General features: G+C 39.7%; 2 protein-coding genes across 7 annotated transcripts; one reads left to right on the top strand and one right to left on the bottom strand.

The window, feature by feature from the left end:
- Nucleotides 1-4,190: 4,190 nt before the first annotated feature.
- LOC133862833 (probable leucine-rich repeat receptor-like protein kinase IMK3) lies at nt 4,191-7,616 on the top strand. The gene is made up of 2 exons (XM_062298710.1): nt 4,191-6,501; nt 6,782-7,616. Exons 1-2 carry the CDS (start codon nt 4,584-4,586, stop codon nt 7,396-7,398), a joined length of 2,535 nt encoding a protein of 844 aa, XP_062154694.1. The 5' UTR covers nt 4,191-4,583; the 3' UTR covers nt 7,399-7,616.
- Nucleotides 7,617-7,966: 350 nt separating this feature from the next.
- LOC133862834 (sorting nexin 2B-like) lies at nt 7,967-12,781 on the bottom strand. Of its 6 annotated transcripts, none has more exons than XR_009899321.1 (6): nt 11,681-12,780; nt 11,103-11,312; nt 10,630-10,890; nt 8,845-8,931; nt 8,386-8,719; nt 7,967-8,212 (listed from the first exon to the last, which is right to left on the bottom strand). XR_009899321.1 is itself a non-coding variant. In XM_062298712.1 (6 exons), exons 1-5 carry the CDS (start codon nt 12,605-12,607, stop codon nt 8,654-8,656), a joined length of 1,551 nt encoding a protein of 516 aa, XP_062154696.1. In that variant the 5' UTR covers nt 12,608-12,781; the 3' UTR covers nt 7,967-8,212; nt 8,629-8,653. The 6 variants fall into 6 exon arrangements, 2 of the variants coding, with proteins under 2 accessions (XP_062154696.1, XP_062154695.1); XR_009899320.1 differs by having other exon boundaries at nt 8,417-8,719; XR_009899323.1 differs by having other exon boundaries at nt 8,534-8,719.
- Nucleotides 12,782-14,128: the final 1,347 nt, after the last annotated feature.

Below are 14,128 nucleotides of genomic sequence, written 5' to 3'. Positions count from 1 at the left end.
TATTATGATATCAACCACCCGCCCGCGAGGGCTAGCTCGAATGGTCGCTTGTTTGGTGTAATACCATGAGATCAGCTATTCGAGTCTCTTCAATTACCTGATACTCGGTTCTTGCCGGTGCGGTTGTGTTTTAGGAGTTTACCTGAGAGGGTTCCAAAGGTGTCCTACCTTGATGGGGTTCCTTGTCCAAAAATAAAATAAAATTGTGATATCAACCACTCAGTCTTGTGACGATTACTTGATATAGGGCATGATCATATATACTCAGTGCGTACATACTCCAACAATGCACAAGTTTGAAGCGGTTGTTGGTGATTGACTCTTGCACAATTATTGCCAATGTTGCACATGTTTGCCTATACTTTCAAGTTGTTATTATTCAAGATGTTTGAAACCTTGCTGAGATTAGAGGGTTTTTTTTTTTTTTTTTTAGTAAGTAATGCATATCATTAATCTACGAAGAGGAACACAACTCTAATACACATGATGTATACAAAGAGAGTCCCCATTGATGGGGCTGCAATGAATTTATTTAGGAAACAGGCTTCATGTATTGCCGAAGATTATGGTTTTTCTCTATTTGAGCTGAGTATATTTCAGATGATTGAGGACAAATTAGGTTCTCGTAACTTTTACCTGCTTTAAAATGAATTTATGCCAGTTTAGGAAGAGGCAGATGTTTCAGGTAGTGCAAGATCTTCTATTTGGGAAAGCTTGGGATGTCTTAGTTGCAACATAATTTGTTTCAATAATATTCTGTGATAGGCATGTTTTGGCCATACATGCCTGAACAGTTGCGCCAATTTATTGTATTTGGTGCATAGGATGGCTGTTTGTGTTTCTGAAGCGTGTCAATTCTAATATCACTCAGTGGAACCATAGACTTGCTCATTGGATTTGTGTCATGAACAGTCTTCCTCCCTGATCTGTGTCCATTGGAAACTTGATTACCCTCGGTTGTTGCATGGAATGACTGTTTCCCATTCCCCTGCGCCGCTGGCCTCCTGCCCCCAAGTGATCATTTTTGGTGTTTGAATGGATGTTTTTGGGGCAGCATCACTGGGATGCAAGTGCTAGAGCCAAGCTTATTCTGCATGTATTCCTATCTTCGTATGCTGTCTTTACAGATTTTTTTGCCATTATAGAACCTGCGTCTCAGATCCAATGTGTAATTTGCCTTAGACGGGTGGACCTGTGTATGTTTAAACATTCCTATCATTTTATTGGTTTAATTACTAATACCATGTCTAGCTTTTACAGATGTAGATAACCCTTTAGATGATTTTGGGTGCTTAGGCTGGCTGGACCGGCTGGTATTGTAGTTGATTTCAATCTCTCTATGTGTTCTCGCTTGTGTAAAAATTCAATGGCTATTAGACCCTACTACGACAACATCGTGGGATAAAAGGTATTGAGTTAAAATGGAGGCAAAAATCTGGAGATATGCTTGAAAACTTTGTTTCATTTTACATGAGCCATTCTTCATCTCTCTTCTTTTATTGAGCTCAGACTGGTGACTTGACTTATTCCTTTGGCCTTGATGCTGATTTTTTTTTTTTTGGCGCCCTTTTGTTTCTCTATGTGTAGCTTCAGGGGATTTGGAAGATGATCTTTGTCCTTTGTTTCTTTTATTCCCTTTTAATTGTTTGAGTTGGGTTCATAAACCATAAGTTGTATGGTCTGAATGGCTCATTGCATGGGCCCAGAGGTTCATGGGCTCAGCGGTTCATTGCAGTAAGCACAACTTCCCGACAAAAGAAACTAAAGAAACCAGCCCAAATAGCGCAATCAAGAGATGGATGCCTAACGGGAGTAATGCTATACAGCTTTGGGGAGATGTACAGCATTACTACTACCTAATGGACCATCCACTCAACTCAAACCAATAATAAGGGGAGTGCCATTTTACGTCTCTTTTGATCTCCAAGAGATTCCTTTCCTGTCGGCCATTTGTGATCCATTGATGTAACGGTCCTATCCATTTCATAAACAAAATCCCGTAAAGCGTAATTCAAATTTGTTAAGCTTGACTTGGTTAAAAAATAGTTTTTTTTGTTTTTTTGTTTTTTTGGTTCTTCTCAAAATTGGGTTAAAAAATATATTAAAATATGTGTTTTTTACATATATTCTTAATTCTCACGTATATTTTTAATAGAGCAAGTGATTCATACATATATTTACGAATAAGACCATCTCTATTTCAAGTGTTACTAAAAGAAACTATGTTATGGTCTAGATTTTATTTTGTTGCATCTAATGGTGTATATAATCATGTTATTTAAAAAATTAATTGATGTGGCTACATATTCATCATGTGAAAATATATAAACTATCATATCTATAAAATCTAATATGAAATATAATAATAAAAAAAAATATATAGGGTATTGATTATTTTAAAATGGTAGTTTCATATACTGAATTAAAGAATTCGCAAAAAAACAGACCAAAAAATAAGGGGTCCAAGCTCAACCAGAGCTCAAGCTTGAATCGACTATATGATCGTGTGTTGAAAATTGAACTTTTATCTTTAACTTTTAAATCTAAGATCGATCGATAACTAATCGGAAAAAACATTTTTGGTACAAAGCCTTTCAAAGTTGATAGGACAGGGATTCCTTCTCTTACTCTTATCATTTTCTTTTTAAGTAGAGTATGTAAGAGCAAAAGTGGAGCTAGTACTTAGAATTTGGGAAAAGACAAAACTGAAAACTAAAAAAATTTAGAAAGTAAAATTTTCATTTTTTAAAAGCTACAAAATATATATGTTGTTTTGGAGAAAACTTGGTAGCTTGAGGGTTACAACCCAAGCTACCATGCAGCTCCGCCTCGTGCAAGAGAGGCTTTCCCATCATGCTGGAAAACCATGCTAAAGTAAGGAGCTCAGCTCACATGTAAGCAAGGACAGGAAAATCATTCTCGATTGGAAAATGTTAAAAATTCTCCCCTCATTCCTCATTTGTTCTCCTTTTTTGCTAAAAAAATTGATTTTAAGCAAAAAAGTGTATCTGATGTCACATCAGAGACACCCTTTTTGCTTAAAATTAATTTTTTTTTTTTTTATTGTAAATGGAGGATGAAGGGTAGATGAGGGGTGCATGTGTAGCACCCCTCTTCTCTATTTCCCTATTATTTTTCGGGCAGTGATTGGCAGGGATGGGTACCGTCCCCTGCCCGCCCCTTTTCATAAAAAAAAATGCTTTCTTTTTTTTTTTTTCATTTTTTTTTTATCAAAAAGCAACTTCTGATGTCACATCAAAAGTTGTTTTCTGATGCATTTTTTTTTTTTATATTAAAAATGCTGGTTGGGTGACGGTAAAACATCTCCCAACAATCATTTCCCTTATTTTTCTCGTCTTTAGAGCACGAGCAACAAATCTCAACCATTTTCCTTATATTTAGGGAACAAAACTACTTTTTGTTTTCTTATAAAAAAATATTCCGCAATAGATTCCCTTACATTTCCCTATATCAATTAAATGTTATTTTTTACTCTTATTTTATTCTTTTTATCTCTTTCCTACATTTTCTCTCTTTCCTATATCAATTAATTATACTTCTTTTATATTAAAATAATATATAGGGAAGGAATAGTAGACATGTATACATAGAAAATTACTATTCATTCCCAACTCCCTCATCTAAATATATAGTATCTGCTGTGAGAAGTTTTTTGATGTTTTTAATAAATTTTTTTCTAAATATAAAAAAAAGGACCAATATAAAATAACTGCTACTAGTGCACTTACTCTTTGGACAGAATAATACGAAGATCCGGATCCAAGTCGATAAACTCTATTTGGACCACTCGCATGTCCGCTTCACCTAACAGCCTAACACGATGACGACGACCCTTCTCGGTTCCAAGTGTATACTGCCAAAGTCAGAGATCCTCCTGGTTATACTTTCCAAACTGGGTTAATCATTTAATGGTGAGGGTGCAATCCAATGGTGACATTCAAGGGATGGCCCACTCCACCACTTCCAACCTCGTATGCCTAATCTTAATGCCCCTAAAAAGCTACCCAATCGGTTCTTTTTAGTTCAAACCCTATGTCATCAGGCTTAAGCTCTGTGGGGGACAACGTGGTACTCTTTACATGATCCGGTTGATGTGGCAATGGGACGGGACCCATTGAAAAAAGATAGCCGTTGGGAGGAGCGGGCTGGGCAATAAAAGACCCCGGTATTCTACCCATGAACCTCGGCCATAAAAATAATAATGAAAACTAGCCGTTAGGCTTTGTAAGAAGGCGAGCCTGTGAACCTTGTTGCACCCACCTGACATTTTTGTCTCGGGCGTTTCCTTTCTCCCAATACAAGATTCCCTCTCTCTCTCTCGTCTTCACGTGCATCATCACAGGAACCCCACCCCCCTTTGGCTCTCACTCGCTACAAAACCCTTCTACCAACTGATTTTGTTTCTGTTTTATTCACACGCCTCTACTTCTTCTAGACTAGCAAAACACACAAAGTAAAATCTGAATAAAGAGAGGAAAGGGAAAAACCCACAAAGCAGATTCCTTTCTCTCCTCTCTCCTCCTCCCTCCTCTTTCTACATTCTTTGCTATTTCTTAGAGTTTATGCCGAACCAAACTTTAGTACCTTTGAACAATTTTTACGAATACCCTTTTCAGATTCTTGAGTCTATGATGGAAAGGGGGGCTTGCATTTCAGATAAGAAGAAAGAGAAGTGGAAGCTTCAAGAGGGAGTTCCTTCACTTCATTTTTTGGCGTTTTTGAAAGAGTTCCTCCTCTGTACGGCCCAGTTTCTCTTGCTTCTTCTGCTTCTGATTTGTGTCACTAACCCCGTCTCGGGCGAGGATTGGGATGGTGTAGTTGTGACAGCAGCTGACTATCAAGCACTTCAAGCATTCAAGCATGAATTGGATGACCCGAGAGGGTTCTTGAGGAGCTGGAACGATAGTGGATTTGGAGCTTGTTCGGGAGGTTGGGCTGGAATTAAGTGTGCTCAAGGACAGGTAATTGTAATCCAGCTTCCATGGAGAGGATTGGGCGGCCGAATCACCGAAAAGATTGGCCAACTTCAAGCACTTCGAAAGCTTAGCCTCCATGACAATGTGATTGGAGGTTCAATCCCTTCGGCACTGGGGTTCCTTCCAAATCTCAGAGGGGTGCAGCTATTCAACAATCGGCTTTCAGGTTCAATCCCTCCTTCATTAGGTTCATGCCCTCTGCTTCAGACCCTTGATCTTAGTAACAATTTGCTCACTGGGATAATCCCAGCTAGTCTTGCAAACTCGACCAAGCTTTATAGGCTCAATCTAAGCTTCAATTCATTTTCAGGTTCAATCCCAGTTAGTCTCACTCACTCGCTTTCCCTTATCTTCCTTCATCTCCAACACAATAACCTCTCTGGCTTTATCCCAAACTCCTGGGGCGCATTAAGCGAGCTCCAAGAGATTTTGCTTAGTAATAACCAGATCAGGGGAGCAATCCCCGTTGAAGTGGGGAGGCTCGCTAGGCTAAGAACACTGGATTTATCTCATAATGCCATAACTGGAAGCTTACCTTCTAGTGTAGCCAATCTATCCTCACTTGTTGTTTTGAATCTGGCGAGCAACAACATTGATAACCAAATCCCAGAAGCTCTTGACAGATTACATAACCTTTCTGTTCTAAATTTGAAGAGAAACCAATTTAGTGGTAACATTCCCTCAACTATAGGCCACATTTCTACGCTTACACAGCTTGATTTATCAGAGAATAATCTTACCGGAGAAATCCCGGCTTCCCTTGCTGATCTACAGAATCTTAATTCTTTCAACGTTTCTTACAATAACCTTTCTGGTTCTGTTCCCACTCGTCTCTCCCAGAAATTCAATGCAAGCTCTTTTGTGGGGAACATTCAACTATGTGGGTTTAGTGGTTCAATTCCATGTCCTTCTCAAGCACCCTCGCAAGGTGGGCCGGCTCCATCTCAAGAGATATCAAAGCCCCATCACCGCAAACTGAGTACTAAAGACATAATTCTCATAGCAGCAGGAGCCCTTCTCGTTGTTCTGCTCATTCTGTGTTGCATATTGATCTGCTGCTTGATAAGGAGGAGGACTGCATCAAAAGCAAAGAATGGTGAGACCACAGGAAGGGCCGGTGCTGCAAGGGCTGAAAAGGGGGTCCCGGCGGCCGGGGTTGAAGTCGAAGCGGGCGGAGAAGCTGGAGGGAAACTAGTCCATTTTGATGGGCCAATGGTTTTTACAGCCGATGATCTTTTATGTGCAACTGCAGAGATAATGGGGAAGAGTACTTATGGAACTGTCTATAAGGCCACATTGGAGGATGGGAATCAAGTTGCTGTGAAGAGATTGAGAGAGAAGATAACTAAAAGTCAGAGGGAATTCGAAGCCGAGGTTAGTGTGCTTGGGAAAATCCGGCACCCAAATCTTTTGGCTCTCAGGGGTTTTTACTTGGGACCCAAAGGAGAGAAGCTTCTAGTTTTTGATTACATGCCTAAAGGAAGCCTTGCAGCATTTCTCCATGGTGAGTAACATGTGAAGTCCAAGTAACTTCATGTACTTAGACTTTGCAACTATCAACAAATTGTTTTTTTTTTTTTTAATGACGTGGAAACCTTTAAGGCAAGGGTAAGGCCACTTGGTGACCCATTCCTGTAGGATAAACCCCGGGATACACAACCCCGCCCACAAACCATGTCTCGGTTGAGTGCCTAAACTCATCAACAAATTGTTTTGTCTACTAGTTTTGTTTACCTGCTGAAAATGAAATGACCAACTAAATAATTTGTTCCATTTTGTTGCAGCTCGCGGGCCTGACACACCCATTGATTGGCCAACAAGGATGAAGATAGCGCAGGGCATGACACGTGGCATGTTCCACCTTCACAGCCTTGAGAACATCATACATGGGAACCTCACATCCAGCAATGTCCTGCTTGATGAGCACACGAATGCCAAAATTGCAGACTTTGGCCTCTCTCGGCTAATGACAGCTGCTGCCAATTCTAATGTGATTGCTACTGCTGGAGCATTAGGCTATCGAGCACCTGAGCTTTCCAAGCTCAAGAAAGCCAACACTAAAACCGACGTATACAGTCTAGGCGTCATCATTTTGGAGCTCCTAACAGGGAAGTCTCCAGGTGAGGCGATGAATGGTCACGATTTGCCTCAGTGGGTTGCCTCTATCGTGAAGGAGGAGTGGACAAATGAAGTATTTGATTTAGAGTTGATGAGGGATGCATCTACAATCGGTGATGAGTTGCTGAACACGTTAAAACTGGCTTTGCATTGTGTTGATCCGTCACCGTTGGCTCGGCCAGAAGTTCAGCAGGTTCTCCAGCAACTGGAAGAGATTAGACCAGAGACCGCCGCCAGTTCTAGTGATGATGGGATTGGAATCCCTTCAACGAGTGATATTTAGGAAGACAACTACTAGTCTAGTCCACGATTCTTTTATTCTTGAACATTAATTTTGTTTAGCAATTGCATTGGCGTCTGTAAATACGAGTTTGTTTCAGTTTATTCAAGGCTTTTTTGTCTTGATCATTTGTGATTTGATTTAATCATGCAAAAATGATTGTAGACAGGAGCCTTCCTCCTTCCCTTAGCGGAATAAGATTCTCTCCATTCCAAGTGGTATATCAACTCTCTCCTTATTTTATTGTTAAGATTTTATTTTGTTGTATTTGATGGTGTATATGTTACCACATGATAAATTGTTACACCATATATATCGTTAGATACAACAAAATATAATCTTCACTATAAAATGGAGGGAATCCTTGCCCTCTTATCTCCAAGAAAGAGAGAATATTACCGTCAAAATTTTGTTTTGTTGCATATAGTAGTGTGAGAAGTGCTAAAAACCACACTTTTTATAGCACTTCATTGATGTTGACACTATCGGTTAACCCTTGAATCCGCCATTATTTAATTAGCAGTGCCATATCAGTAAAGTATAATAAAAGTATGTACACATAAAATGGAGATTTGTGAAATCTAATTTGGACCATAAAATAAATGAGTTGTGTTATTTGTACACGCATACTTTGTACACACTCACAATGAGAAAAGGTACCATAGCATTACATTCTAGCTAGGTCAAGTCTTCTTTCCATGAATCAGAGCTTAGTCTAAAAGAAATGTCATCTGAGATCCTACCCATCTGCCTTCTCGGATATTTAACAATGAAATAATCTCTAGGGAATGGTTGAATGAACGACCTTTTCCTTCTCCTGTATATAAATGATGAAATAGCAACACAGAGTCAAATAAGAGCAGGAAAATTTATGCCCAGGTATCTTGAGAATCTTAAATCAATTAAAAAATCAGAGCAAAGCAACTAGAACAAATTATAAATTACTTTTTAAATTACTTTCTTTAATATATCTTGAATACAGTGCCTCACTTGCAAAACATTTTGGGTAATTTCAAATTACCTGGTCCGAGCAAAAAGCAAGGACGGTCGCTTCAAGCAGAGAGCCAGTGTAAAAAATTCAATAGGAAAAGATTCTTGGACATTAGGAAATGACAATGGAGGTAATGGTCAACTCAACTTAGCAAGTGTAAAGCTTGATGAGCATTCCAACTACTGTACATACATGAATTACACGACGAAGTACAAAGGAAAGTTTGAAAAACCAAAATTTACAGCCAAGTATTTCAGCTGCCATCTTTCACAAACGATCAGTTTCTTCTGCAAGCTTCTCCCACACATTTGCCATATTCTCTGCATAACCTGCCTGTTTACATGCGTAAATTGTCATCAGAATAAAAAATTGTCATATAATGGAACTTATTTAAGTGTAAGGTTACATAGCATTACTCTCGTCCAGGATCACATATTGCCAATCTAAAAAGAATGTACCTGATTCACAACAAACCCTCTCAACATGCTCATGAAGTCATCATGCCTCTCTTTGTCAAGTCTTTCAAGCTCACTCCTGTTATTTTCCTGCATATAGTTAACCATAACCATACTTCAACATTTTTACATAATCTCTCCAACGAAAAAGAGGAGTTCTCAAATGTAAATGTTCTTCCACAAATTTCAAAATCGGTGCAAATAAAAAGGAGACACAGAAACATAGTCGCTTTACCAAACAAGCCCAAGCTTTTGAAGGTTTAAATGACATTAGAATGATGAAGACACCAAGATGAACTGATTGCATTAGACTTAGACACGGATGAAAGGCAGAGCATCAATCTGTTGCGAGTCTTTCAAAAGGCTACATATTTTCTTCTACCTTTGATGAAGTTAAAGAGTTGTATATTACAAAATCACAGAAATGGATATGGCTGTCAAAGACTCGGGCTGTATTTACAGTCTAACAAAATAGAACAGCTCCAATCTAAACGTTAACAAAATATCTTTTATACAACACAACTTATGCATAATTTGTCATTACAAATTCTACACCACAATGTGTTGCCATCATTTTACCATTCAAGGAATAATAAACCTTCATTATATGTCTATAACACACACATGAAAGCGAATACCTTTATAAGCCCAATAAACTGAACCCCAAATATAACTTAACCAAAAAAAAAACTAAAAGCCCAAATTTAAAGCGTGTACCCAACTGGAATCTATACAGCAATATCAATTTTGTTTGAGAAGTGTTCCTTCAATATTGCAAAAGATAGATATACACACCATGTGAGATGTGAAAAGTCTTGACATGGAATCTGCTAGTGTCTAGAAGGATAAAATAGTCACTTTCAGAATCATACAAATAAGTAATAGTCCATCGTTCTCTTCTGTCTCCGGTTACATGCTTAAAAGTGAAATTTCAGCCTTAAATGTTCAGCAAAATAGTGTCTTAACTTTTAATGTGGAGGCTTACCATTACAATACCAATCTCTGTGGCTAAAATGCTATCATATGGAATCCCCAAATCATCTTTCTATAAATCTAACATTCCCTCTCCCTCTCCAGCCTTGAGCTTTACCAAAAAAAAAAAAAAAACTCTAGGTATAAACAAATTTGACAAATAAAATACATGTTAGAAAACATAGTCGATTTGTTCATATTCAGATCTTGGCATGAATCTGACACATAAATGTACAAAAATATTATACTACACACAGAGATTGATAAAGTTTAAATCTTTCTCAGATCAGATCTATACAATAGAATTTCAAGAGCTAAGCTTGAACCAAAACCACAACTGAAAACATCAACAACCTGACCTCAAAAGATGGTGTTCAGACTTTGGTTATTTATTTATTATTATTTTTTTTTGGAGCATTGTGAACCACTCTAATTAACTGACAATCAAGCTATACCTATCATATCTATCATCAAGGTTGCCATGTCACTGCTTTAAAATTCATGGGGGTGTGGGGTGGGAGGGGGTGTCAAAGTTGAGTACCATGTTGGTGGGTCGAGCAGGGTTTTTGTCCCTTTTTTTTATCTTGTGATTACTGAATATTTTTTTTTGATAAGTAATTACTGAACATTATATGGCAAAAAAGCAAGAGGAAAAGAAATCAACTTAAAAACAATTTGTCCATATAGGAGGCATGCAACACATTGCAGGTAATAGGAAATAATCAGACTTATTTCTGAAGATTGGCTATATATAATCAAAATGATAGACCCTAAATTTCAAGTTCCTTAGCGAAAAACCAGAAAGAATGATGTTACCTTGATTTGTTCATATTCTCTCTCTGCACAAGTTTTAGCATCTTCGGTAACTCTAATGGTTTCTTTCAACTCTTCTATTTTGCGTATTCTGGACCTGTCACCACCAAATATTTTCAATGAAGCAGCTTCAAGCTTCTCAATCCTTGAATGCAAGGAAGCTAATTCCGATGAAAGAGTCTGAACTGTTAGTAAAGCACTTGTTCGGTCAGAAAATGCATTGTTGACAGCTAACATTATTCCAAGATAATCATGGAGTTTATCCTGCAATATTAATGGAACACAATGGCAAGTGAAGAAGTGAAAGATTTTCCTTAAAAGGACAGTGGGCCAGAAATATTCTATCAATTCACTACCACTCATTCACAGTCAAGAAAGTTTTCAAAAAAGCTTGCAATACATATATCTATCATGGACCACCGAGATTACATAAAGAGTCAGAATTTCAGTCTACAGTAAGGACTCTTGTTAATTACCAAATGTTTGACCGTCTGCGAATTTAACTCCCGGTACAATCTACTAGCTTTAACAGCAGCAGTCGCCACATTTTTCATATCAGTGGCTCGTACTCTTTGAGACTCAAACAATGCTTCCTCCGTCTCAAACTTGGTCAGCTTAACAAACGCCAATCCTAACTCCCCCATTGTCTCTCCAATGTCTTGCTGGGCTTTAACAAGCGATTCAGCCTGCAAAGACAATCATTTACACCAAACATCACCATTGAAGCAAGCAAACCATCAAAGTAAGGGCACCTTCAAATAACCCACTAATCGCCCATTGCATTTTTACACATAAACTCGTCACCAAAACCGTCCTTACATAAACAACATTCATCAGCACATTGTTTCACCATATCCCATTTCCTCCTCATTGCCACATTTCAAATGGGGTAGCATATTTTCACCATCAATTCCTTTCTAGCACACACAATGAACCAATTCATTTCATTTCCCCAAGAAACATGCAAATCAAACAACTTCTAATTGTTCAAGTCCTAAACCTTTATAAAGCAAGAACCATATATTCATATTAAGCAAATAAACAAAAGACTAACCTGTAGCGAGACATTGCTAAGTTGGTTCTCAAACTCCACCAACCTCTCCTTCCTCTCCAAGAACTCCTTATCCTCCTCCACCACCAGCGGCTTCGTGCCGCCCCAATCGTTCGTCATCGCCTGCTTCAACTCCTTAAACATCCTCAGCAAGTCCCTACCGCCCTTGGCACTAGCATCCATCGCCTCGTCGCCCAATAACTGCCTCGGCAGCCTCGCCGCCCCGTCGATCACCCTCGAAGCCACGTCGATGCTCCTCGCCAGTGGCAACTTCCCTTTCACCTCCAAAAACACCCTAAATTCCTCGCTCCGCCGGATCGCCGGGTGCGCCGCCAATCTCCGGAGGTACTTTTCCAGTAATACCCTCCTCTGCTCCACGAATTCCTGCTTTGACATCACCTGGCTCTCCACCACACTCTTGTCGGGTCGGATCGGTATGAAGTACCCCCGGTACGACTCCGATAACCGGTCCGATAGCGTCACCACGTCCCGGAACCGCCTCCGGAGGGTGAATTCGGACCCGGGTCCGCCGAATTCGGGTAGGTTCGTCCTCGTCGTGATTAAGTACGTGTAATACGTGGTTCCACCCGGGACCAGCGAATTGGATAGCTCCTGCTCCTTTTGCGGGTCCGAGACCGAGATGTGGAGATAATCGGAGCTCCGAGGGTTGGAGTTGGAGGAAAGTCGGGGGCTTTCATCGTGGCCGTTGGATGAGGAATCGAAGGAGGTGAAGATCGCTTCGGCGTAGGACGGTGGGTCCAGGAAGGCGTTGAAGGAAGAGTTAGGGCTCTGACGGTCTACGAAGGAAGACGATGCAGACGATAGCAGCGGATCATCGGAGGAAGATCGGCCGTTGGATGGCTCGTCGAGGACCAAAGATTCCATTTCTTCTCGGGATTCGTGCACGTCAGCTTCTTCATGGCCCATCATTTTTATTATCAACAAATTTTCGAAACAAAAATTGACAAAAAAGAAAAGGAAGAAGAAGAAGAAGACAGAGGGGGGATGGGGGTTGCGGGGATTGTAAGGTAAGCGAGTGGTGAACTCGGTCGAGTCAACTCGGGGTGTGAGGTAGTCTTATTGGGCTTTTTCTTTGTCAAGAAGATGCTTGTGCCGCCACGCAAGCTGACATACTGACATGCATGGAGCGCATTTGGAGCTTGAAGAGTCGAAGACACTGTTTCTAGAAGCCTGGGTGTGACTCGAATGGGCTTCCGCCCGTATTCATGTTTTATGGGCTGGGCTAGGCCATTGCCGTTTTCCCTTTGAGCCTGCCAGTGTGTAAAGTCGTTTGGACCAACGATCTATTTGGACTCCTCTCACACAATTTGACTCAACCAGGATCTCATACAATTTGAGAGAATTCATTCTTCTTACCTCTGCCCTTTCTTTTTTGCTAATAGGGCTCCTATGAGATCCCTACCAAAGCAAAAGGCCCACCCAACCCTACTGCTAGAGTGGGGGAACCTCTCTCACATAACATTGCTAAAAAAGAATTGAAACATGAGACATGTTACATGCATATCACTTGTATATCTTTTATACATCACTTTTTTAAAATTAATCATTAGATCTGTAGGACCCACATGTGAATCATTATTAGAGGTAAAAATAATCGCCCGCTAACCACTAACCATCCATAACCGTTAACCGGATAACCGCAAAACCGTCTCAAAACCGGTAACCGCCTTTATATATATATATATATATATATATATATATATATATATATATATATATATATATATATATATATATATATATATATATATATATATATATATATATATATATATATATTTTTTATAACCAAAACGGCGCCGTTTCGGACGTTTACATTTAACCTACACGGAACAAAAAAAAAAACCCTAACATCTCATTTCTTCTCATCTGCATTCTCTCTCTCGTCTCCCTCTCCTCCATGCCGCCACCTCTCCATCCTCTCAAATCTCTCATCTCCGTCCTCTACCTCTCGTTGGCCTCTCTCTCTCTCTCTCTCTCTCTCTCTCTCTCTCTCTCTCTCTCTCTCTCTCTCTCTCTCTCTCTCTCTCTCTCTCTCTCTCTCTCCTCCATGCCTACGGCAGAGATTGACCATTGCTTCCATAGCGTCAGTCCACCCAGAGAAGAACACGGCTCCGATGACGGGACTCGATGCTTCTGTGTCCCATACAGTTGCAGGGGAGTTGTATGACGAATTTCTAGCCTCGGGGACGCCCGACAGGGCAGGGAGGCCGTTCGAGTTCATTGTTCGCTGGAAAATTGGGACTGCGCTTGTGGTACGAGTCCCTGTATTGCGTTTGATTTCTGTGTAGTATTTGATTTGTATGTATTCTAAACCATGGCTGATTGGCTGGCAACCCCTATTTTTTTATTTCTGTTTTGTATATATATATATATATATATATATATATATATATATTTTTTTTTTCCTAACTTCAGAAATTAAAGCCA

The sequence above is a fragment of the Alnus glutinosa genome, chromosome 3 (genome assembly GCF_958979055.1).
Source record: "Alnus glutinosa chromosome 3, dhAlnGlut1.1, whole genome shotgun sequence".
Classification (NCBI taxonomy): Eukaryota; Viridiplantae; Streptophyta; class Magnoliopsida; order Fagales; family Betulaceae; genus Alnus; species Alnus glutinosa.
Note: the sequence above shows the minus strand (reverse complement) of the source record. Positions and strands in the feature narration are given on the sequence as shown.